This window comes from Echeneis naucrates, chromosome 12 (genome assembly GCF_900963305.1).
Source record: "Echeneis naucrates chromosome 12, fEcheNa1.1, whole genome shotgun sequence".
Classification (NCBI taxonomy): Eukaryota; Metazoa; Chordata; class Actinopteri; order Carangiformes; family Echeneidae; genus Echeneis; species Echeneis naucrates.
The window spans coordinates 8,826,179-8,853,025 of NC_042522.1; the positions used below are offsets into that span (position 1 = coordinate 8,826,179).

Sequence of the window (26,847 nt, forward strand, 5' to 3'; positions counted from 1 at the left end):
TGAAACAAAAAATAAAAACCTCACCAAAAGTCATCCACTGGGGAATAGTTTGTGTTCCGCTGGCAACTTTTCACACCTTTCAAACAATCTTCCAGTTGCTGACTTTGTTGTTCACCTGGGACAGGAAATCACTGACTCATTTCATAATTGTTCTGCTCCGATGAGGCACATTTACATCCTCCTTTGATTAGTCTTTCAAAAAAAAGAAAAAGAAAAAAAAAATGTGAAAGATGATAACATGATGCTTCATATGGAATTGAAATATGCAAACCCACTTGAAATTATTCACAGCTGTGTTAGCAGAGCGGTCAGTGCATTTTCATTAATGATTCATTGCTCAGTTTACACTTTTTTTTTTTTTTAAAGCCTCGTGAATTTATACAGTCGTTGGTCTGTGTTTTAAGAACAATGCCGTGTCGTCCTCTAGGAGACAATAAGTTATTGCGGTCTATACAGTAAGCTCCCAAGTTGGTTCCAACTATCCATCATTGCCCATGAGTCTTCTTCCAATGCTCTGCTTTTCACCGTACGACTGCATTTCCACAACGATTGATGTCAGAGTTTGTGTCGTGAAAGCATGGAGAGATGCAAGAAAGCTGATGACCAGCGACCACAGGCCAAAGAAACATGTTATAAAATCTTAAGAAAAAGAAACAGACAGTATTATCTCCTCTTTGCCTTGGTCCTTGGCTGTCCTTGTTAGTGTGGAGGACCTTTTCGAATGTATTCTTGAATGCGTGTAATGGAAATAGGATCCTGATGAGTTCCCTTCACATGTCCCCTCTGCGGTATCCCTGTATCACTGTGGTTTGCTGCACCATCCAAACCAGTTATATTTTATTTTTTTTATTTTATTTTATTTTATCTTTTTGGAGGCCGGTGGGGGTCAGGTTAATGGATGGTAGGCACATCTCCCAGCCAGGCACCAGGTAGGGGGCGTGGACACGTATACTCACTCTGCAAAGGGAAAGAGAAAATAAACAACAGCAAAAAAAAAAAAAACAGAAAAGAAAAAGTCAGTAAGGTTAAAACCATTTAACAGCTGCTCTGTGGCTCTTTCAGAGCTGGTGGTTACAATGTAAAGTTAATTACAGTGCCCTGTGATTTGATAACAGTACAATGGGGCTGTGACAGTGCCAGTAAAGCAAATTAGGGTAAGCAATTAAGCAGATGATGAAATCTAATGTGCTTGTAGATAGCTCAAAAGGCTGAGGTAGACTGACTTCTCCAGTATCTCCACACATATTAAATGAACATGCAGAACTCTTATTCAAGTGTTCATTATAGAAATGTTAATTAAATCTGAAGTAATTAAATTAAAAATGTTGAATTGAAAGTGCTGAACTGCTAAAATCGCAACAACACCAAGAAAAAGAAAGAAAACACAAAAAAAAAACAACCCAAGAATATATTTTCTGTACATGATGATGATCATGATCTGTACATGCATCTCAACAGTTTCTGAATACCATAAAAGGATGGAAACGCATAATCATGGGAGCAACCTGTAGCCATATCTGAATACGTCTTTCATAAAAGCATGACAGAAACCTTCATCATTTTCCTACATCTTGAATATATCCCAGATGTAATGGTAAATTATCTCTATGGAGGGAATAAAATCTATTTATAAGGGATAAGTAGGCTTTGTCCTGCCGCATAGCATATTTCCATCGCTAGAATAGTGAATTAGAAACTATGACAAGTGAATAATTCGAGACCTTTAAATGTCAGTGCTTTCCCACAGGTCAGCTGCAGCTTGTTAAGATGTTTGTTGCAAATTAGTGAGAGTTTTTGACATTCTCCTCCTCATTTAACCCAAGCAAAAGCGCTGAATCGATCTGCACACTGAATACGGCGGAGGCAGAGTAATGCCTTTCAAACCGTCGACATTATGACTTAACCATTAAAAGAAGTTGCTTACGACCTGTTTGCAGGTAAATCCACCTTTTACATTTAATAGCACAAATGAGGAAAGTTTTCCTTGGCAAAGCAATTTCCAAGGCTTTCAGAATCAGGATAAAAATTAATCTATCTTCAACTGTTTTTACAGCTGAAGCTGAGATTGTTGTCAGCGTGAAGCAGATCTCTGTAACACGGGGGCTCAGACGAGTATGCCCTGAGTGATTTAAATGTTATCAACAGCCTGACAAGTCGTCACTCGACGCTTTATCTACCTCTCAGGTGGATGTGAGTGGAAGTGAAGACTTCTGCACAAATTGTCGTACCTTAGACAATTTCAGCAGAGCATGAAAAAAAAGAAAAGAAAAGAAAAAAAGGAACAGAAACGCGTCGCTGAAGATGCTCAGGCTGTGCTCTGAACATGCACATTAATGTCAGCCCTGATGCTCGCAACACAAAGACACGCAAGGAACCGAGGCATCACACACACACGCTGCAACAGAAACGCATCGTCAGGTAGGTAAAACAAATGCTTGCATAAATTGGTTGATCATCTATCCAGTTAATTTTTGTGATTACCCAGTGCATATTACGGACACGTCTGGCCCCATTGCAACCAGTAATGGAGTGTGCACTGGCGCTGACAGTGTTATTTATCTGGTAATGAAATAAGAGAGAAGAAATCCAGGATCACATAAAAAAAAAAAAAAAAAGAAAATGTGGCAGCTTGTACTAATGGCTTTATATATTGTTTCGATTTGGCAGAACAGTGATCATTTATTTTCCCATTTGGTCTCAGGGGGTTAGCCCTGTCGCCTCACTGCAGGACAGTTCTGGGTTTAAAACTTGCAGGCCTTTCCAGGTGTCATGGATTCCCCCCGGCTGCAAGCTAGTTCATCGATGATGGATTGGCCACTGAAAAATGCCCATAGAACTATATGTGTTATACACACACACACACATATATCATTACACTTCGTGGTCATAGAGCTTCATCGTGCCCTTTCCAATGTGAACACAAAAGCACACAGTCTTCGTGCCACGAGCAAAACTTAAACCAATCATTGTCTTGTTTCCTGTTCTTGCTGTGATATGTTATGTTTTTATTTTAGCGCAGCTCAAATGTTTGCCTCAGAGATATGTGAGCAGTTGCTTGTAGAAACTAATTATGCTTCTTCAACATGATTTTCCTCAAGTGCTTGACTAAATGAGGAGCATTGTACTTCACTCTGCTACTCACACCTCTAAAAACAAACGCACTGAAATAGTCATTAGTTGTTTAATGACTTTCAGCTATAAATTGGCTGAAAATAGAAAAAAATCAAGTTTTTGTCCACCAGTCCTGATTAGTTTCGCCTCTGCCAAGAAATATCAACTGTTTGCTACTTTGATGATTAACCTGATTATGCAGTGAAGAGGAGGAATCTTCTGTTGCTTTTTCTCCAATATCGTGTTCTGACACAAGAGTAGTGGCCTTTCCCAACAAGAGCAATATTGCAGCTTGTTTTTGAGACATTGCCACGTCTGAAAATCCTGCAGCCTTGAGAAAAAGTAGCTCCTCTATAATAGAAAGGCCAAGAAAACTTCTTCAAGTTATGATGAAGTGACAATGACCCATCATGAACTTGGCAAACATTCTGGTCAGGGGCCTTTTATTGGTGGGAGCATGTGGCAGCTGTGTGCTGGAAGTGTAGCGGCTGGTTATTAATTCGCTCCAGCATCGCAGAGAAGCTCTGTCAGTGCCTCAGAGCACACGACATAGCAGGCATATGAAATGCCTGGATTAAAGTGATATCCAGTGACAAGCCAATAACTGTCAAGATGCATCTCGGAAAAAACAGAGTCAAATTTTTCTCATTTTGGAGTAAAAGAATAAAGATTTGTTTGCCTTTAGCCCACTTTTGCTCACTGTCCCTCATGGGTCTGGTCATCCTATAATAATCTACCCTCAGGAGTGATGTGTTTGCACAAACACTGCAGCAAAAAAAAGGGCATTTCAATGCTGTCCTTCCCAATATATGAGCTTTCATTCACTACATTCTCAGTGACTCTGGGCAACTACCCCATGACTCCTGAGGATGGCTTGGCTGATGTAGCCCCGACCCTAGAGCCCCCTGACTCTGTATCACAAGGGCAGACGCTCAAGGGCTCAAATCATGATAGCACTTGGCCTGTCAGACTAGAATCATCCCCTGAAGTAGTGTGCGTCACTTGGGAAACATTACAAGTTCATGATACTGTATCGAGGCTATAAGGTTTTTAATCTGCATGCATGGAGTGCTCTCATGCATCTGACATGTGGCGGTGAATGAGTTCACTAGTCAGAACACCCACAAGACTGACCAGGTATTGGCTGAAGGTTAAAAGCACAAATGGATCTGTGCGGAAGCATGTGATGAGGGAGAACGTGAAGATTTTGTTATACAGATCCCCCGCTGTGCTTCTTTGTTGACTTTGGTTGAAAAAAAAAAAACAAATAGAAATAAACAAATAAAAGGGCTAAAAATGCTTCAGTGTTCTTACATCCACTGTCATTGTTCTGAACATACACCAAAAATAGGTCCTGCTGTTACCTTAAGAACGAGGATTACAATATGTCACTACTGATTCAGCTAAAGCGCTATCAGAGAATGCAGCAGGCAAACAGTTTGGCCATAAATTTGACTAACTTTCCAGAACTTTAAGCAGTAAACGGTAGAACAAGTGAGGATGAATGAATGAATGGATGAATTTAAATTCACTATTGATATGCAAAGGTCAATAGAAGGTGGAATCAGCTGGTGCCATTAAATGGAAGAAGAGAGGAGAATGATGAGCGTGCGGTTAAGTGCTGGCTTCATGTCTATCATGATTTAATAGGAAGATGTTTCTGCTCCTCATACAGTTAGATTAGACGTATTGAAGTTTTCCACTGAAGCGGAACATAAAACCTCCCTTTTTCATTATTTGTCAGCATTTTGCATTTTTAAATAAAAAAAAAGGGGGGGGGGGGGGTTGGGGGGTTGGAAGAAACTTGATAAAAATTGTTTAATCTGATTCATGATATGGCAGCTTTATTTGTACAGCTCTGAATGACAAAATAGTTTAGATCTAATAAGGAGTCATGGTGGGTACACTGAACCATAAGTGAACTTTAAGCAGACAACAGACACAGAATTTCCCTGCTTTGATATAATTGCTAACACAACACTAACAATGATAATTGAAAGGCGAGCAGTTGTAGATGCTGTCCCTGCTACTTCTAAGACCAAGTTCTGCTGTTTGCAAGACAGGGGTTAGATGTCCAGTCCAGTCCCTTTCTTCATCCACGCACTGCACCGACATGTGTTTTTAATTAGGATACTAATTAGCAGGATGCAAACATAATGTAATTAGTTTGCACTCAGTCAGGACAGCTGAAAGTTACGCAGCCATATGCCAGCGACTCTCAAAGGGATCACACCACTCAGGGCTCCAATTACCCTGTTCTATCTTCCCACCCTTTTTAGTGTGAAGTTGCATGTTTCCTTATTTCCCTAAAGAGCAGGAAGAGAGTGCCAGACAATGGGAACTCAATGTGTCAAGTTGACTATCTCTGAAAAGTAAAAGTTAATGAGACGAGTGGAATGCTTTCTGCACTGCAACTTTGTTCTGGAAATGATTAGCATAACAAGGTCGTTCATGTATGTCCACGCTGTGGGGTATGCGTTGCGTGGATTTGCTTGCCTGCGTGAGATCAATACGCTGGGTCAAATGAGATCACGAAAGACGTGAATCTGCTCTAATCTTCACGTACGACACAGACAAAGGACAGATTAAAGCGCCGGGCTTATTCCTGGTTAAAGGTAAACAAGCTCATAAAAGGAAGCTCTTCCTGGGGTGCTGATCAACGTATAAGCTCTTGATCTCTGCAACATGGATACTACTGCTTACCTCAGATAGAAACACATGATTATTCATGAGCAGGGGATATTCTTTAGTTGATTTTAAATTTTAAACACATGAATTACAGCCGCACATGCAGTTGTAGTGGTCGTGCTGCTTGTTTGAAACATACTTGAAAATAATAGACGCACAACTTACATTAATTTAAGGCTTCTAATTGTTTTTTTTTGTTTTTTTTTTCCCCCAGCAAGGTCACAGCAATAACGGCTGGTTAATCATGCTAAATATTACTGATGCAATGCTACTGCATCTAATATAGAAATAAAGCATATAGGTGTATATGTATATAGCGCACATTATTATTATTATTATTGCAGAATTATTACTTTCCCTATCTCTTTTTAAGAACACAAATATATGTAGACTGGTTAATATTGGTGCTTTGAGCATGAATATATTGAGTGCTGTATTTTGCCTCCGGCCATGTTTTATGACTTTGCATTGACTGAATTCTGTCAGATACCAATAGAGGTTGAAATGCTTCTCTGCATAATTAAGGTGTGCACATAATCGAATGCTGAAAACTAGTTACTGGAGTTTTTTTTATTCCACATACAGATTTATTTGCATTTTCCAGTGATGATCTCTTCTTCGAACATAAACTGTAAGGGTTTCCAGAAGTCACTGAGCTGTAGCAAATGCTACTTAATTTTTGAATTTAGCTTTACTTCAGTGAACTTCTAATTTTCAATTGCCAGCTTGAGGACGTGAGTATACAGGGCAGGTACACGTTTCACAAAGCCAAAGTTGCATTTCTCGCTTGCGTTATGCTTTTCTCTAACCACACAACCGTGTTTCATTAGAAGTGAGAATATACTGACCCACATCTAAGTGGGCCAGTGAGAGCAGGCGGCTCTAAAAGAACATCATTTGAAGTTAAACTGGGAGTGCAGTTTTGTGCGTGTATGCATTAAGCATGATGCTTGCTACGGTCTAAAGGTAGAGCTCAAACATCTCCCCTAGGAAATCCGATCCACTGAACTGTGGTTAGGAGCATAGAGAGCATGTCCCTGATGAAATGTCTCAGTGTGAGTGCATATTTATGTAACTGCATGAACACGCATGCTCATCTGTAATGATTTATGATGATTGTGATTTATGCAGGTGATAGATGACCACATTAGGAACAGCAGGCCCCCCACCAACCTACCACCACCACGCCCCCCCCCCCCCCCCCCCCCATCTCTCTCTGTGTGTATATCATATCCATGTACAATAAATTTTGTTTCTTGTCTGGAAAAAGTTATAGCAAGCTCCTGTGCCTTGGAATTTCTTCTGCTGGGTTGCTAGGCAACCCGCAGCCTAGCTAAACATCAGTGAGTCGATTTCACTTTGACAAGTTTATGACTGAGCCCAGATTGTGCTTTCTGAACCAGCTGACATCACAGTTTGTGCTCTGATACAGTGACAACACTTAACCTCGGGAATACAGAGCAGTGTCACTTCACAGACAGCAGGATATGAGGAGGGTCTTCGCAATGGAGATGTACGTCACCTAACGGCAGCACTGTCACTCCCTTCTCTCCCTCTTTCTTCCCCATCTGTCCCATTAGTCTAATTCCATTGTGCTCTCTTTCTGTCTAACTCTCAAACTTTTGAACTGTTCCAATCTGTTCATTATGTTCGCCTCAGCAGTTTAAGACACATTTTCCTTCATCATTCCCCTAAAACTGTCCCCAAAACCTAGTAGTTGTCACTTTGTGGCTAAAACATGGTCAGGATCAGCTCTATCACTGACTTTAACGTGGTATATTTCAACGAGACAGTCAGTCTTCCTCACAGACTTCAAATTCTATGAGTCAGACTAACTTTGTACGAGACAACTCCATTGTAGAGATTTAAGGCAACAGGAACTGAACCACACAATGTATATCAGAGGAAGCTGCAGGAGCCTCGTTCAGCTCTCCAAATAAAATTTCAGATTCATGTCATAGAATGGCTATGATTACGAAGAGAGTAAATTTACTGGATCAAAAAATCAGAGGACCAAACTGCTTGTTGTACTCCTATTTGTTAGGTGGACTCACCACAGTCCAGAGCTACATGAATGAGTAATGAGGTTACATCACACTTAACCTCAAGAATACAGGTAGGACTTTTTCCCTTCAAAATGCAAAAAAACTGTATCATGACATCAGGGTTGTTTTTTATTTTATGACCCGTTCAGCAAAGATAAAAAAGAAAAAAAAGGAAAAGAAAAAAAAAAAAAGTCCAAAGCAAAAAAATCTAGTGACTTTTTGGACAAACCTTAGCTACTTTCCGTGGAAGAGAGCCGCCCCGCGAGCGAGAGGCACACCTCTCTCTGTGTCCGCTTTGTTCAGTGAGTGGCAGAGTGGCGGAGCAGCAGTTTGTGACCCAGACGTAGGCTGTGTGCTGTGTGAGAGACAAAATAAGACAGACATTCTGGCCATTATAAGTCAGAATTTTAGCAGGGAAAAAGCAGCAGCTTGGAAATGGTTCGGAAGTGACCGCTGGTTATTATGTAACCTTAATGAGCCGTGCTTCAGTGTCTGTTCTGCACTTGCTCTGAGGTTTGACACCGGAAAAGGGAAAACATGGGAATGAGAATAGCTTCATTGTGCATTTCGCTGTATTGAAATAATGTATGTATTAATGTGGGCACAGCGAATAGAAGAGCAGCAAACAGGGCGAAAACCAGGTCACACTCAGCAGAATGCAAATATGACGCAATGACATCATCGATGCACTAATTAGCACATTAGTAACACAAATTAGAGTAATTAATCCTCTAATGGCATTATTGACTTTTCGAGAAGGCCAAATGCAATGGTGGATTATTCCGTTCACAGCTGCATGTGGGACCATGAGTGGAGTTGGACAATATTTATTTGAACACAGAGGCAGGGAACTCAGTCAAATGGTGGAAAGACAAACAATGGAGGCAGAAGAGGGCAGGCATCGATAGAATATGCTGGTGGTTTGGAAAACACCCTCACAGGCTTCTGACTATGTGATCTGCGCTCTCCTCTCTGGAGGCTCTGGACTCCACAGGGTGCAGAACATCAGCTGGTGTGATTTATAAATGAATGATCCTCGCCACGCCGGGATAGCAACAGACTATACTCCAGGCGTGATGCTGTGGTGTACCTGTCCGCCCAGCTAATCAACTCTGTTGCCAAGTCCAATTCGAAACAGGTCAGAGAATCGCTCCTTCAGGCCGTCAGGATGTTGAACTCAGGCCCCTGTAAATCCTCAATTCTGCCTTGTCAAGCTCCCTGTCCCTTGTGAATCTGCTCACTCATAAACCAAACAAAGTTTTATTCTATGATATTTATTTTGTTCCCCTTCATACATGTATTTCTCTTTCTGGAACTCCTGTTTTCACTGTACTCCTTCAGCCTTAAAAACATGTCAGCCTGCATTTAACTCCTCATTGTGCTTGGTATGTGATGAGCACATAAACTGTTAATTTTGAGCCTTGACGCTTAACTTTTCTGGAAATTCAATTTAGAAACAGATTATGGAAAGCCTGCATTTTCCTAATCCAGTGGATTGCATACTTCAAAAAACAAGGTGCTTGATTAAAAAAGCAACAGCTCGCAGTTTTCTTAATACGCCCTCACATTGGAGGTTTTCAAATCACATCCAACTGGTAGGAGGCATCCGGTAGACCGAGAACACGCTGGAGAAATTATGGGCTCTATTTTAACGGTCCAAAGCATACTGTGTTAACCACAAATTACCCGTGGTGTTTTGGGCTTCAGATCCAACAAACCAATCATAATTCCATCATCAATTCCCACAAAAAGCCAGACCTTTCAACTTTATGGGTCCTGTTTATCCAATCAGGTCTGGGACACCTGGACTATTTCACTTGACCTGCTGCCAACACGACCTAACCTGGGATAAGCAGAAGGAAATGGATGGATAGATGGATGGATGGGTGGGTGGATGGTTTAATAGATGCAGACCTACTACAGCAAAATCTCTCTCATCTTCTCTTTGCATATATAATATCAGCCCTACTGTGCACTGCGCTAATACAAGAGTGACATTATATTCCATTCTAAATCTTCTTTCTGCCACATTTCAACTGTGGCCCTGCCGGAAATGGAGCGTCACAGGGGTTTTTGCTTTGGTCATGTCTGCTTTCCACAGATCATCTTCTCTTGGCTCAGTGCTTTCCCCTCAGCTCTTCTCTGTAACTAACACTCCATTCCTACAACTGGGTTTCACTGTGTGTTTGAATAAAATTAAGTTTTTTCGTCCTTAGGGCCATCCTGCTTGTATACGGGAATATAAGAAAGTATCAATATTCTCTATTTACTCCTCGCTGCAAATGTGCCACAGAACTGAAGTTGTTTTCTTATTTTCTCCGATTGACTTTTATAATTTCCACAAGAAATTAGATGGATGGGTGTTAGACAGGCTGTAATGAGTTGCTGTATGAAATAACCCAATAATAACTAATTGAGGGAAGAAAAAGTTGCCCCAAATCAGTGTTATTTCTGTGGTCAAAGACAGTTCAATTAATCAACATTTTATAAGCATGAATAACTCATTACCAGAGCCACACGAGGGAACTAAGAGTCTCGTGTTTGATTTCATATAAAATTATGCAAAACTGTGCTGCAGCATGTCAGTCTTGCGAGAATGCTTGTACCAAGCAATGTTAGAAAATGTCACTGCATCTTTACTGCTTATACTGACTGGGTAAACATCTTATATATAAATCAAGAACTGCATCCGTTGACTCTGTGCAAATCAGTTCAAGCCTGACTTGGAGCAACACAATGCATTCTAATATGATTAAGTATGATAGAATTGTTGTAAACACTTTTATCATTCCATTATTTATAATTGACACTATTTTGGCCACTGGTTGCAGCAGGAATTTGTTGGCGTCAGTAAGAAAGACAGCTGTAAATTAAAATGGACTCCTTCATATTGTTATAAGTATGATAAAAACCTTTTTAGATGATTCATTACGTTGTGCTTGGACAGATATCGATACCATCTTATTTAATTAAAAGCAAAATGGAAACCAGTCAGCTCGCATTAAGCCCGCTTCGTTGAATCTTAATGTTTTGCTGCTGTATTTTATATGTTGTTCATTTGGTGTCCTCGGTAAGTGATTCTGACCGTGCAGAGCTGTTGAGAACATTGTATAGTGAAAGCTTTTTGATGGCATCGTTACAGCTGGCTGAAGGTAAAGTGGATACTTCAAAGAAATCATAGACATTTAGGAGCCACTTTTAAAATGAAATGCTATAAATATCGCTGATCTCAACTCCCCGTCTGGGATTTGGGTGCTCAGTTAATTATAATTCAACCTGATAGTGGCGAACTGAAAAAGCGAGTGTGTGTCAAATAACATTGTAAGGTGTGCAGCTTGACCGGCCTTTCTCAAAGCGTGGTCCAGGGTCGCTGCTGGAGAGAATTCATTAAGATATCGCATAAATTCATGCAGATGTTAAATGCAGTCTTCGTCACACTGAGTGACACCAGAGTCTGGTAGTGAGTGGTCAGTATGTGCTGTTTTCAAGTGTTGTTTGACTTTATTCTCAGCAGCCTGCTAACTATTGAACACAGACAAAAGACAAACTGGCGGAGTTGACATTTAAAACCAAGTCACTTAATTGAAAGCCCTTGTCCTAACTTGTACCAAGGTGTACCTTGCTCTAATGTCAGCTGGGACTGGATCCTGTCCCCCCCCACCCCACCAAGGCCACGCATCAATAGGGGATGTAGAACGCTAAAAAACACCTAAACAAGCACACCTGTCTGTTTGAGAAGAGAAAAGTAGAAAACCTCTTTACACATGCCTATTAAATATTTAAAAGCGTTGTGAATAATGTTTAATTTTGCATTCCAACGCAAAAGGAGGACCGGTTTCCTATTCACAGAATATTCAGAACAATTAGGAAGCACGTGGAAAAACAACCGAAACAGAAGGAAAAGGCTGAGTTTTTGTTTATTATTATTAATGCTGTTTGCGCTTCTTTCTGCTCTCAAGAAAATGTAGAGTAAGCAGCTAAATTTAGAAAAATGTCTAACAAGTCATTTTAAGTTGATAACAAAACTATTCCTCGATCTGTAGAAAAATATGTTCGATAACTGAATCATATTCAGGAATAAAATTTGTTTCCTTTATTTTATAAATGTTTACTTTCTTGGCTCCATTCTCTCAAAAGGGAATATATAATTAATTCCTTAGCTCAAAATGCTGTTTAAGATGCAATGTTGGATGTATTTATTTATTTATTCATTTATTTTTTGATATACATAAAAAGATACTGTTGTGATATATAACCCCTCTGAGTCTCTATCTGAGTCTCTACCACTTTTGAGGTAGCATGACATGTCCTTTTTTCTATATTTTATAGATGTAAAAAACATTCATCTCAAAGTGCAACATGTTCTCATACTCAGGTTGAACTGAGCACCAGGCCACCATCTAAGAGTATGGAGTAAGTCAGTGATGTATTAAGGTGCAGGATATAAGATGCAAACCTATTCTCAGAGGGAGAGATAGTTGGAAAAGAAAAAAAAAAATGGTGGCCAAGAGAGATCTGCTCTTGACCTCATAAACAAGAAGTTGATGGCACACACCGATTAAAAGGTTTAATTTCAAGCAGTTTGACTACTAGAGAGTAAAACTTGGGTGAATATGAATAAAGCGCATGTCAACACCTGGTTAAGAGTGTCCTTCCTCACTGTGAGAAGAAGTGGCCCAGCCGGGGAAAACATTGTGAAAGTCTCTGCTCTTTCTGCTTGAATAAGAAATTCAATCATGTTACATGAGGAAAATGAAAGAAACTTTTAGCATGAATTTCCTTTAGGATATTTTAAGTTGAACTTTATTTCTAATCCCCTGATTTTCAGTCCTCTCCAGATGCTTTGCACTCTGGGTGGCATTTTTCCGGCAGCAAGCACAGGTCATCCTGCAGCCACTGACAAAATCAGCCTAAGGAAGTGGTACACATGCAATGTGATGCATTGTGTCCTTGCAGCAGTAAGTCAATTCCCTTACTCGCCACAAACTTCATCTGCAGGATAGAATCTTAGCTCAAAATGGAATCGATCTTCCTCGCTGTTCTCAGCGCTTTCTTACGAGGAAGGCATTGCAGTAATCGTCACTTGCATCTAAGTCCTGGGGCAGTAGCAGGAGCAGCGAACATCCTCGGTCAGTGTTAAACAACAGCCTGAGTGTGTGCGCCTCTTTCTGTGAGTAAAACTTGACATTTTTACCCGTTTTCTTGTCTCCTAATGACTGTAGTTTCAATATGAGCAGCTATTTGCAAGTGGCTGGGTCGTCAGGAGCGGTTTTCTGACTCAGAGGCTGAAAAATTGTCTTTTTATTCGATTCACATAGTTCTAAAAGACAATTTCACTTTCTAACATGGCACCTTTTAAGGATTCATTTTCATATCCCTAGGACATAAAAAGAATCTAATGTTTTCAGGCAGTCTGGGTCCGGTTACCTCATTAGGTTAGTACCACACATACTACAAACCAACTCAATATTATTTCACATTTCTTGTGCTTCTCGCTGGTGTTTGAATGAGAACAGGGGATTTTACGTCAATCATTCAGCCTCTCTTCTGGCTGGCTGTTTTCTGAGTCACGTGCACAGAAAATAACCTGCACAGCGTCTGACAGTGGGCTCTATTCATTTCTTTGTGGTTTCTGCACGTCAGCACAACTGCAGTATTCATGTAGCAGTGAAACCTGGTTTATAATCAAACCAGATGTGGAAATCTTTTGGCAATATGGGACCTTTAAAGGATGACCTGCTCTACATCCTAATCAGCATCAGGACATGTCATGGCTGTCTAAGAGAGCTGAATCTTCAGCAACTGAACTTATTTCTTTGATAAAAGTTAGCCAGAGTCACAGCGCAATCTGGGTTTTAATGTCAAATGTGCACACTCAATTATAGTTTCAGTTTCGGCCTCAGCATCATTCAGATATTTTTTTGGCATTTGTTGAGAGAAGGGAAAAGAGTTATTCACACACACTTCTCTGGCTCTGAATCAGAAATGGCTTTTGACCTTTTAATCAAAAGAACTGCTTGTCACAAGATTTCTGTTACTTTGATAAGGCTCAGGCAATTATTATCCTTTTTTTGTGATTCATGACATATAATTTTAAATAAAGACATCAATTTTAATATTTTGTGTAGATCTGAGGGCCAAAATGTTCGTTGTTCATTACTCCTCATTACTTCCTTGACATCCTAAAATTCACATTATACCGCGGAGGATGTCTCTAACAATAACATACTTGAATTCAAATATAGCGAGACTTTGGCTAAAATCTTTTATTAATCCAACAAAAACCCACACAGTTTGGTCTTTAGGCTACTTGGCGTCTATTTTCTAGTTTTCTAGCCAAAACGTTAAGCATGTTTAATTAGTCATGTTTTTTTTTTTTCCAATTTTATTTAACTTAATTAATTCATTAGCTTATAGTCATGACAGTCCCTTGACATGCCAAAGCGATGTCCCTAATGAAAAAGTGTTTTTTCATGTCTGATGTCTTTGTGCAGAAATTACGAGGCATGGTTACTGTCTTTCTGAATTGTATTAAAAGTTCTTCATTCTTAATATGTTCCAAATCATGTCTGACTTTTTGACATTATAGGACCCAATCCCGTAGAAGTGCCAGATGGCAGTAGGTGACATGTTTGCCCCCCTCGTGTCCCTCTGGAGTGGCTGTTGACACTTGCCAGAGGGTCCAGTAGTGCAATTAGCATCCCTCGTGCAACCACCAGTGACACTGTCATTCTAAATAGCAGGAGTAATTTGACATTTAACAGAAAATTAAATGCTGATGATATCATGATCCTGCACATGATACCTTGAACTTTTTAAATGGCTGTAGTATAAAACGCTACCATATTATTAGTAGGCAAAACCACTGACAGGAAAAAACTGCACAGCCAGCTTCAAACAATGACGCACATAAATTGTGAGAGACTCTGGCAACACTTGGTTTTCACTGACAGTATTTCTGCCCATGTTCCAGCACATTGTCTTTCTTTCAGTAGATTCCCAATTAGCAATCTAAAACTGCCCCCTGAAAGCTAATCTACATGTGTTTACTTTTTAAGTGGAGATCTCCTGTGTGGTGTGTAATGGCTAACCTCTTAAAAGGATTTCTTACATCATTAGTTTTAACAAGAAACGATTAAAAGTGAATTAGAGTGGAGCCATTATATCACTTACTTGATCATATGTTTAATCCAGAGTTCATGCAGAGTCAAATACATTGCCAGAATTTCTCTGCATTTCTAGATGCATTTTATGTGTTATGTGCTAACTGCATAAAATTCCATAAAATAAATGTAATTATTGCATCAAGATTTTGAATTTCACTTACCGCAGCATGGCTGCCTGGTAATGCGGTGTACAATATTATAATACACACTTTTTTTCCTGGATCACAGAACCACAGTATGTCTCTGGGACAGTAATAAACAGCATGGGGGCCCCACAAGGGAATGTTCTGGCTCCATTCCTGTTCTCAGTGTATACATCACACTTCAATTACAACTCTGAAACTTGCCACATCCAGACATCCTTGGATGACACTGCTATTGTGGCGTGTATCAGGGATGGACAGGAGTCTGAATGCAGGGATCTGATACAAGCCTTCAGTGACTGCAGTCACAAAAGCTGCATCTTAATGAACTGCTCAAAGGCAAAGTAAATTTAAGTGGCTGTCCAAAAGTCCAAGCTCCCTCTTCAGCCAGTAAACATTTGTGGAGTGAACATTAAGATGGTGCCAACCTACAGAAATGCGGGAGTAAACCTGGATGACAAGTTTAACTGATCTTAACACAGATGCAGTCTACAGAAAGGGGCAGAGCTGCCTCTTTTTCTCAGAGAGGCTCAGATTGTTGTTGTTGTACTGGTTTGTGGTGGCGAGTATACTGTTCCATGCCGCAGTCAGCTGGGTAGGCAGCAGAAAACAAATGGATACAAGGAGGCTGGACAAACTGGTGGAAAGAGCTGGCTCTGTGATTGGAACCAGATTAGACTCGCTGGGGGGCTGTGGTGGAGCAATGCTCACAGAGGAAGATAGAAACCCTCTCAAAATATTCAGACAATGCTTTCCATAACATCATAGTGGATCAGAGAAATCACACAAGTGGACAGCTAATCCATGTATGATGCAGTACAGAAAGATACAGAGAATCATTCATTCCCACTGCCATCAGACTTTAAAACTCCTTAACCTTAGATTTGAAACAGCAGAGAGTTTCCGTCTGAGGATCAATGAAGTATTTCTGATTATCTAAAGGCAAAAACATTATGACCAGGTACTGTTTTTGCTTTGGGAAAATTTATGGAAATTTAAATAGAAAATGTATTTTCCTCCACGTGATTGTCCTAGTGTGAAATGTTCTGCAAGTAGGAGTATTGTTGGAACATTTTTGGTATCTAGAGGCAGCAGTAGGTTGGATGCAAAAGTGGATAAAAATTCCAGCACTAATACGCGAAGCCAACGAGGAAGAGCTTTAAAACCCGCATTCTACGCAATGACCATTAAGGGGAGACTCCACGGGTTGCTAAAGAAGGCAAACTCCACAAGGTCTATGTGAAAATGTGTGGAAGCTGTAAGCTGTCATACAGCTTCTTATTATACAGCTTCTAATTTAATCATTTTCTCAATATAAAAGGATGATTTTCTGGAGATTTCCCAGAGATGAAACTCTGCTTTCCTGAGATAATGACATAAATAACTCTAATAAGTGAAATACTCTGTGGTGAAGCAATGTCAGAGGAACAGGAATATATTAGTCAGCACATATATATCAGTACAATTAAGGCCTGACACAACTAAATGTGTTCTTCAATGAATTAATTAGCAGATTGCAAATCAGCTACTGTGCACCTCTCGAATCATGCCATTATTTTAGGAAAACTAAATAAACATTTCTAATGCAGGATGTGCATTAGTGGGCGTGGCTTCGAGTTTAACCAGCAAACGTACAGACAGAATAGGTCAACATGCTGAGAGCCAATTTACAAACTTGACGCTTCAAATCAGCAATTCACAAACCAACGGGTGACGTCACAGTGGGGTGGCATCCAGAGGCAGCCAAAAGCCACCAGCAAAAACTCGAGCAAAAAAAAAGATAGTAACATGCACCTCGGTGTTCATTTGTGTGGGTGTGCCCTGCTGATGCTGGAACGGAGCCCAACACATCCTGGACAGACAAATATGTGCTTACTTGTGAACATTCTGCTATAATTCCATTTTCCTTCGGATATGGGAGAAATGGGGGGAGGGAGTCAGTCAATGAGTGGCAGAGAGAGTGCTCCAAGCCATAAACAGCTGTTTCTGCACGCACCCCCGCTCTGACAGCAATCGCCTTCCGACCATTTAGCAGCCGAAATGTTATAACAGTGATCTGCCAAGCTGCAAAGCACACCTGGCATTCCAAGGAAGAGACGCTGTGATTGGTTTATTACACGTAATGACCAAAGTGCTCCAATGATCAATTAGATTATGAGCACAAGACTTTTGAACCATGGGTCTGGTCTTGTGGTCATTTGACAAAAAGTTGATCTGGAACAGTTCGAAATCTACTTGCCCAGTGTTTTTATGTGAGTATTGATTGATTCCGTTTGAGATTGGACTTTTGTTTCTTTAGCCTCTTAACAACAACCTACAACTAGTTGGCAGTTTTATTTCTGTTTCTGCCAGTTTTTTTTTTTATTCCTCTGAAAAGCTCCACATTCTCAAGAGTGCCAGCCTTCTTCTAGCCAGGGACACAACTGTCACTGAGCAACTACCAGCACCATACTGTCAGAACAAGCAAGGTTGGTAGTGCTTGACCAGTGAAATCAAGAAAGAGATGTCAGGTACAATGGAAGTAAATTTGGCATATTTCACATATTGCCTGGATGCATTCAACTTGTAATTCACTTTCCCTTTCTGCTCACAGGAAGCCAGCTCAACTGATTTCTAGCTCCATCTTTTTTCTTCCTTGTTTGTGACCTTTTGTCAAGGCAGAGTGGAGAGCATTATTTAATGGATATTTGTGTATGTGCTTAGTGGATATTCCTGGGGTCTTTTAACAGACGCCTCAAGGTAGTTACAGACAAATGTGCTCGTCAAGCTGCTCCATTCTGCTCAGCATTACGATACACATTCACGGATGCATGCAGGTTTTGTCAACGGCCAACAAGTTACTGTTGCAAGTGAACGTATTACACTGTAATTTTTCATCTCAAATCAGTTTGAGGTGCCTTACTAATAATTTTGGACAGCATGCAAGACCCCAAGGACTTAGGCATACCTGTTGAGCAGCTTTCAATAAGGAAGGCTCTCATATTAAACAACATATTTACAGTCAACCATGTGCCCAACATGGGTACACATTCTGCTTTTGTAGTTATCATAATAAAAGTGTTTCCATGCTGCACTGTGCAAGGTCTGCAGCAGGCTTTTCACATTTGAAACAGGATACTGAAGAAGGAAATACTAGATAGTGGATTGAACCGGAGTGACATTGTCATTTAATGGTAAATATTGAATTATGCCGGATGTTTTTGCTCTCCACCATACAGTTGACATATTTGTCTTTGCAAAGGATCCAACATAATATCTCTCCAGCCAGGGAAAAGAAATTCAATGCATGCCAATGAATTAAAAAAAGATATGCTCTGACTACTGTCATGAAATGGTATGTTTTAGCCTGGTTTAATCAGACTCAGTCGAGTGGCTGGTAGAGGGAACGGGTAAGAGCCGCCACAAGCCACTTGCATGTTGCATTAGGGTACATGTGAACACAGCAATTCAACCAAACATCTGGGAACTGTTGCATAGGGTTAAGACGCAGCTCATCAGTGTAAATGATAATCTGACTCTAATTCTCCTGAAAACAGAAAACGATCTTGCGCATGATCAGACATTTAAGCCAAAAGCACAACCGGCGCTGGCAAACTAACTGGTCACAAAGAAGAGCAAGGGTAGGCACGATTAGTGAGTTCTACATGAAGGAGTGGTCTCTGTGGGTGGCTGTGGCTGTGGGCTGATTCCAGCAAATGAAAATTATGCCTATAGGCCACCCCCCACCTCAAAAAAAGAAAAAGTGATCTCCACTTTAATAATTCAAACATTTGCATAGAAAGAAGCCCAGCCTTGTAAAATTAAAATGAATGTGATGAGAGAAAAAATATACTGCATATATAACTATTAATAGACTATTTTCAGCAAAAGAAGCAACTTACTTTAAAAGATCAGTGCAAAGTGTAAATATTGTAGAACGGTGGCATTTTTACATGGGTCTAATAAAATAAAAAATTAAAAGGGATATGTGTCCTTCAAGCAGAGTGAAAACAAACTTATACATTTTTGATAGTTTTAGAATATTTGTATTGAATTGGCATGACTTTTCACAATAGGCCTCAAGCACTAAACAAAAGCTGCTTCCAAATGAGAGTGTAAACTACTACCAAAGTCTGTTGTTGTAGAAATTACATGCAATCAGAATTATTATTTTTTCAGAAAAGAGGGAGCATTATTTGGCTTTTATATTATCTTGCCTGCTCTTTTAACACTCTTCAAGTGCTGTATGTCTTGCAGAGATGACTTTGTCCAAGCCTGTCATAAAAAGGATATTACCCCTCCTACAGTCACAGTTGCTCTGTGATTTCATGCCACATCTTGTCCAATTTCACATTATTCACTGCTTTCATAATGGTGCAAATAAAATCTAAACCAGTTCTGCCTCTGTGAAAAAAAAAGCATTTTTATTATTTAAGCTGAAGGCGGTATTCACCCAAATCAGAATTATATCTTCAGTCTGCTTTTGGTGTGTAGGTTACCTAACTGGATGTAATGTGCATCTCCACTGTGAGGACAGTGAGAAAATGCTACACAAGCACTGGTTTTTGCTGTAGAGTAATTTGTCATGTAAAATGTAAAGATTCTGAAAATGTCTGGTCTAAAGCGACTTCATGTTTTGGTCTATGTAAATGTAAAGATTATGATTCAAATGAGCAGTTTTACAGCGATGTTGGACTTCACTATATCCAACTCCCCTACTCAACTCCACGAGTTTGACTGGCGATGGTTTATGTTTTGTGATATATATCTATCTCGATACTGGTGCAGGCACGGCATATCAGTCGGAATGAAGGCAAGCTCAGTGGTCATTTATTCAGAAAATACTTCAGATGAGAGGCAATAAGGCAGAGGTACAGATATCTGGTAGGCAAACTCAGTGATAAAAGAAGGCTGGAATACTGGAATTTGACTCAACAAGACAATCCAAAAAGGAAAGGAAGAAGAACACAGCTCATATGCACAAGGGAGGGGTGGTGGGGGGGTAGCAGTGAAACACAAGGACAAGGATAGCAACCACACAGGAAGGAAACTGACAGAAAGACACTTGTAAGACATAGGCTTCAAAGTAAAACAGGAAGTGATGAGACAAAGACAGAAAACTGAACTAAAACCCAAACAACAGACAATACACAACTAACTGGCCCTGACAGTATCAAAAATTATCAGTGTAGCATTCAAGAGAATGTGGATGAAGCTCACAGTCAGCTTATTCTGGGATTGATCTAAATTTTACTTGTTATTAGAAACCAATTGAGTACCAAAAATGGACAATGGCCAGTTTCACTTACCTACTGGTCAACACTGGGTCAACTAAGACACAATGGATGCAACAAGCAAGCTTAATGTGTTACTCTGCTCTCATCACCATACCTGAGACTTGAGTGATCACACCGGGCCAGTGTTCACATATGAGTGATAACTATGATGACACACGAAGGGCAGCCTTTCATGTGTTACAGGTCACAGGTTATAAGAATATCAGATACAGTTGGACAGATAACTGAAGAGTTAAGGTACGATTTTTGGAGCAAGGTTTGATTGCCAGTTGGTTGCTTTGCCTTTCAAAGCCTGTGTCTCTCGTTTGTTACCGATCTATCCAATAAAGATTTCAGAATGCTGAAAAGCCATAACACTACCAAAGCAGTAGCCCAGAGCTGGGTGATCTGTGAGTTTTATTTTACTGGCTGGGTGTTCCTTGGTCTGAAAAAGATTGAACACTAATGGACTGATGGATTGCAGCATACCTGCAATAAACTCTTATGGTTTTTGTTTTAGGATTGCTTGGTTTACAAGAATGAGAATCTCAGTTAACGTTTGAAACAGCACAGTTTAACTTGACTCCACAACTCAAAGATGCATAATCAGCTGTCATGACCGACATGTCAATAGCAAACAAGAGATGCAAAATGCTGAAGCAGCGAGTTAATCCTGACTGTAGATGCGTTAGTAATGGGACAATAGCTGCAGCTTCCTTCTGTGTTGAAGTATTTACTATACAGGACGGATTGCAGAAATAATCTCTCAATATCATCTCAGTCTGATAATGAGAAGATAAAAAAGCTCAATTAATCTGTTGCATTACAACATTACAGGTTCACTCCTTTGTAAAGACCCTGCGTGATCCTGTGTAGGCTGGTGCGTTGTTATTTTTTAATTTTACTTCTCCGTGTATTGCAGTCACGTCACCATATTGCTAGTTACACTTTTTCCCATTCAGTCTCTGCAGCTTTTAGCATGAGTATGTATATATGTGAAAGCGTTGCAGCTCGAAAGGCCAAGGCAGAATGAGATGTTTGCGTATTTTCAACAGAACAAGTGAAGGTGGGCGGCTTGATGCTGCTGTTATCTGAGGATGAAGAATACAACGGCTGCCAAAGCCTATGGTAAAGGGGGGGGGGGCAGGTAGGAGATTATAAAATTCAATTTAGGGCAATAGAGGGGGTGGATCTTTTATAGAAGGTGCTACTGAGCTGTTTTCCCCTTTTCAGCCTGAAACAGATACATGAACACTTAAAAAAAAAAAAAAAAAAAGAAAGAAAGAAAGAAAGAAAAATCAGGCATAGAATCCTCTCTCTCTGTTTTTGTTGTGATATCCAGTAAAAAGGAAGATCCCTATTTGTCTTAGCTGCAGGGCCAAGCCAGGCTGCAAATGCTGCTAATAATACACTGCTCATTGGGGTTTGCGTTTAGTGTGCATGACTGTGTTGCTGCATATATGAAAGAGAGGAGCACCGAGGGAAAAGAGACACATTTACAACATCTTGGTACACGCATCATCACCCAGCGCGCCCTCTGTAGGGAGGAGCTCTTTGGAGGATGACCCAGCAATCGAGGAAGAGTGCATGAAATTGCACCTCAGAGATAGTCAAGAGGTTTTTGCACTGAATGAGTGTACTTCTCATCGAGAGGTTTGCTGAATTCGTCATCAGAAAAATATCTGTAGCAGTCGATGAAAAATATGTGTTCTTCTGATTTAGCACCCCCTTACCCCCAAGCCCACCCCATCACCATTATCCGCAGTTCATTCAGTCACCAACAGGGGCACCATGTGTAACACTGTGAGTTTAGAAATACTATTGAACAGTTAACAGAAGAATTTCAATGAATCATAAAGACCTTTTAATAATTCAGTCTTTTTTGATCCCAGAAATGATTAATTTAATTATTCAAGACCAGAGAAGACTTCATGATGCCACACTTAAAGCTGCGTTTTCAGTGCCCACAAGGAAGAATTTTTGTGCCTGTGTGTGTGTGTGTGTGGGGGGTGAGAGCAAAAGACTCCACTGAAATCTCGAATATGAGGCCGACTGTATATTCACTGAGATCTCTCTCCGCCTGCTTGCACTTAAGCTCCTAATGGTTGCTTAAAACTGATGAGGTAAAGGGGAGAGGGAGTGGAAAATGAAAGTGTTCTTCTAAATGGTTTTTGGAGGAATGCCTGTCAAGTGGAACAGGACTGGAGGGGAAATTAGCCAGGGGACATGCAAAGTGAGTGCTGTGGTTGGCTGTGTGACATCCTTCTCTGTTCAAAAGCTGTCTGACGGGAGGGGGGAGGGGTCGGGTGGGGTGCAGCGACGGTGGAGGCATACCGGCACAGTATCTCCAGGATGCAGGGACTGCTTGAGGCGAAGACCAAGGAGAGATGGTGAACTGGCAAATCTGTTTTCTTTTCTTCTCATAAGGGACAATCACAACCTCACTTAAGACTTGCTTTTGCAGATAAATGCTTTTCCTCTGTTTACTGCTACTTAGAAAGTTGCGTGTACTAATGCTAGATTTCAACAATCTATCAAACTGATTAATGACGGTTGCTGAGCGTGGCCTTCATAAAAGCCTTCAACACATTACACAACATTAAATAAATGTATTTCCACAGGAGGCATTTCATAGACAGCCATTATGTCATTATGGAACCATTCATGCGAAGTGCGACAACATAAGACAACGCTGCCTCCTAAAATTTATGTTTATGCACAAGTCAATTGCTTAGAAATGATACAATAGTAAGGTTTTTTGGTTTTATTAAATTCAGAGATTTCAGAAGCAGAATTAAATTTTGCTTTTCTTAACAGTGGAGTCACCAGGACATGGGTGAGCTGGAAAAATGTGAAAATAGCATATCGGTCACACCAGCATGTTTAGGCAACTTTGACTAAGGTTCAAACCAGCCCATTAAGTTAATTCTCAAAATATGAATTGAGATGACCATTTTCCTCAAGTACACTTGACCTGCTGCACCTCCAGAAAAACTGTCACTTAGAGGTCCATTAAATTCAACTTCCCAGATTTATTATTGAGTTGCTAATTTCTTTCTTTCTTTCTATTTTTAGGTTATGAACTATAATGATCTAAAAAATAAAAAATGAAAATAAATCTACTTTTAAAATGTTATTTAATAATAATAATAATAATAATAAAAAAAACCATTCAGAACATTCAAAGGATTCAAAGGATCTACAAAGTCTCAGGTTAGAAAGTGTGCCCTTTGAACTAGCATTGATCTCAACTGAATGGAATGAAGTGAAACTAAAATGTTTCATTTAATAAATTAAAGATTATTTTCATTCAGCTTTTTATATCGAGAGCCAGCCAGTTGCTAATTAAATGAAATGGAACATGAAAAAAAACTTGAGCTCACAAATTAAGCTATGGCAAAGGCACTGACCTGGAAAGAAGCTGAAATGATGTCTCCATATCAAGTGTATATAATTAATTAGTCTTAGCGGAAAGTTTCAACAGATTTGAAGTGTTTGCTTTGGATTAAGAAAACTTGTACCATTGTGTTGTCAGGATTGAGAAAAACTTGCATTACACAAATTATGGCATTCACGCTCTGAGCTCTCCTACCTGATTTTGTATACCTTTAAGAGTTATCACAGCAATTACAGCCAGTCATATCTCACAGATAGATACTGGAATTGGGTTTCCTGGTTCTAAATAAATAAACTGTGGGGTACCACAGTGCAGTATCTTGGATCCATTACGTGCTTTACCAGAGCTTGAAACTGGTCCCATAGAGCAGCACTTTCTTTTTGCAGATGTTTTGATGATGTCTAATAAATAGAGGTGTCACAATTTCACTTGCAAATCGGATATCGATTGAAATGACATCACAATTTTAACCTTTAAAATCGAAAGCAGATTCAAGGATGTAACCCCGCCCTCAATTTCACGCTCCACAGGTTTGAAAAGTGCTTTGAGTCAACAATCCGTGAAGAACCGCAAAAGGTAAGTGCCATGGATGAATTTTTCATTCGCATTAACAACTCACAGTACCTGTACTATTTTCTAAAAACATTTTTTTATCCATACATAACCGTCACTTACATCCTTAGTGATGTAAGTGTTAATCCATTTATCAGGGTTATGATAGTTGAATAGTATTGCTGAATAGAACTAAGTTCACATTATAGGCAATTGAATAGAAAGCTGAGTAACAATAGTTTGACATTCCATGTTCAAATTGAAATCTTACTGTGCTACTTAATGCGTACTTTACATATTTCAAAGCTAATCGTGGCTCACTCACATCAATTTTCTCCTGGGCCATGTAATTGGACCTCTTGTAATGACTGTGTGCAGACTGTGTTTGATTGACATTTTTCTGAAAATGTGGGACAATTTGCATCTTTATTAAATCAATGGGGGAAGACACAGAAGGTTGCTCCAGCACTTATTCCAGGGTGGCTAAAACCCTGTTGGCTTTCTTTAAAAAGTTTGGTAAATTTGGGTTTAGTATACTTGCTTTCACCATTTTCCGTGCCAAACCATCCATTCACGTATAAGTCCAATGAAATGCAAATCCAACTCAACTCATGTCAGTGTTTGCCCTACCAGGGAGAAGCAGAGAGAAGTGTGTGTGGGAGTTGACAGGTTTGTACTAAGAGATAACAGCAGTAATGACATGAAAGCGTGAAAGTATTTTACTGGCTGCCAACACGGGCTAAAACGAAGTCGTGGCCTCTGTGTTGAAGGCAAATCCATCCTTATCCACACCTTTGTTTAGACACTGATCTGATGACGTGACACAGACAGTGGATTGACTTGTATTCTTTGCCTTATCAGACTCGGCTCCAACACTTGAGGATTAATTCGACGACCATCGATGACCTGAATCAATAACACTAGTCTCCTGTGCCCCACTTTTTAATTCACTAATAATTGTGTAAATTACAATTACAAGTCTTGCTCGGGTGCTTTGAAAATTGCACTATTTAAAATAGCAATTTCAATTCAAAAACAATTAATCATTCCAACCTACCAAATTTAAACACTATAGCTGATTGGATTAGTGCTGGATTAGCCTGAGCCGAGGGTTCGCCGTTATTTTGGGAGCAGTTTGTTCAAACTTCTTTTGTTCTTTTCTTCCAAGTGGGAGATATTATAGCTGTCAGAAATTCTCAATAACCCTTCTACAAGATGGCCAACACTGTGTTTTTGTGCTCATATTTATATTCTGTGTGAGATGTGAGAGCGGCATTAGTGAATGGATTTTGGCGATCTCAGCAAACATAGCTGCATCCAACTTCAACCTGAGCAGAAGTCTAATCAGCCGGAGTAATGAAAAAAACCGTCTGAGTTTGTGGGGGCTTTCAAGTTTCCAGCATCTTCTTTAAACCAAAAAGAAAGAGACAGTGACGTTTTCAAATTCCTTCTCCTTTCCTTTCCTTTTCTTCCCCTCGCTGGGCTCTGACATCATTTGGTGCCTCTCTTGAAAATACCTCACTGAAAACCTTGCCATAGCAGGGTGAATGTGTGCTGGCGTTTGTTCCCCCACATGACCATCCACAGGGACTGCTGGTTCTGTACAGAGTCATAATGAAAGGCGCAGCCAGCTGTGTTGACCAGCAAAATGGCACTTTCATCAAAGTAACCCAGGCTGACGGCAGTTTTTCAATTATTGAACACCTGAAATAAGCAACATTGTAGAATTACAGCTTAGAACCCCATTCTCCTCCTCCAAACAAACATCTCTCGACACCAGTCAGTGATGGCCAAAACGGGAGATTGTTTTCGGCATAATGAGATTTGGATTGTAGTTATGTGGCAGGAGACAATACACTGACACTGCTACTGCGATATTTGCAGGGCTATGAAAAAAACAGAACCGTGCTTTTGTTGTGTAGCAAACTGCAGTCAAGCTGTGCACTGTTGCCAGATGTATGAGTAACACAGCAGCCACAGAGCACAGCCTAAACACAGGTCTCCCAGCCATTTCTGAGCCTGATTTCAGCTTTCAAAACACATCTGTCATAATGTGAATTTCTTATTGTCATATATCAACAATATCATATTATATTTAGCATCGAACATGGCAGCAGGTTCATGTTGATTAAAAATGAATGAGATTGAGAATAGAGGCATTGTGCTTTTTGAACCATTTTAAAAAGCAGCCTATCTCCATCGCTATAGACGACTTTGAAATGTAAATGAAATTTCCTGCCAACTTTCAGTTTTTTACCCGAGTCCCAGAGTGACTGCGGCTTAAAAGGCAGATCTTTGAACACAGACAGGCACAAAATGAAGCTTCTTCTTCTTCACAGTGACACTGACACTGTTTGTGCCATACGGACACCACAGCAGTCACCTTATTGGGTTTTCAGTTAAACATCACTGAACTCGGTGCATTGATGTCCTGACTCGACTTGCAGTTTGCTGTCACTGGTGAACCCACACGTCAAACAAGAGTACAGC

General features: G+C 40.1%; 1 protein-coding gene across 1 annotated transcript in view; it reads right to left on the minus strand.

Moving 5' to 3' along the window:
- Positions 1 to 891: 891 nt before the first annotated feature.
- lrrtm4l1 (leucine rich repeat transmembrane neuronal 4 like 1) overlaps positions 892 to 26,847 on the minus strand; it is a 44,663-nt gene continuing 18,707 nt past the window's right edge. Inside the window, exon 3 of the mRNA XM_029516426.1 lies at positions 892 to 957. Within this exon, the coding sequence (XP_029372286.1) occupies positions 892 to 957 (66 nt within the window). The remainder of the gene's footprint in view (positions 958 to 26,847) is intronic.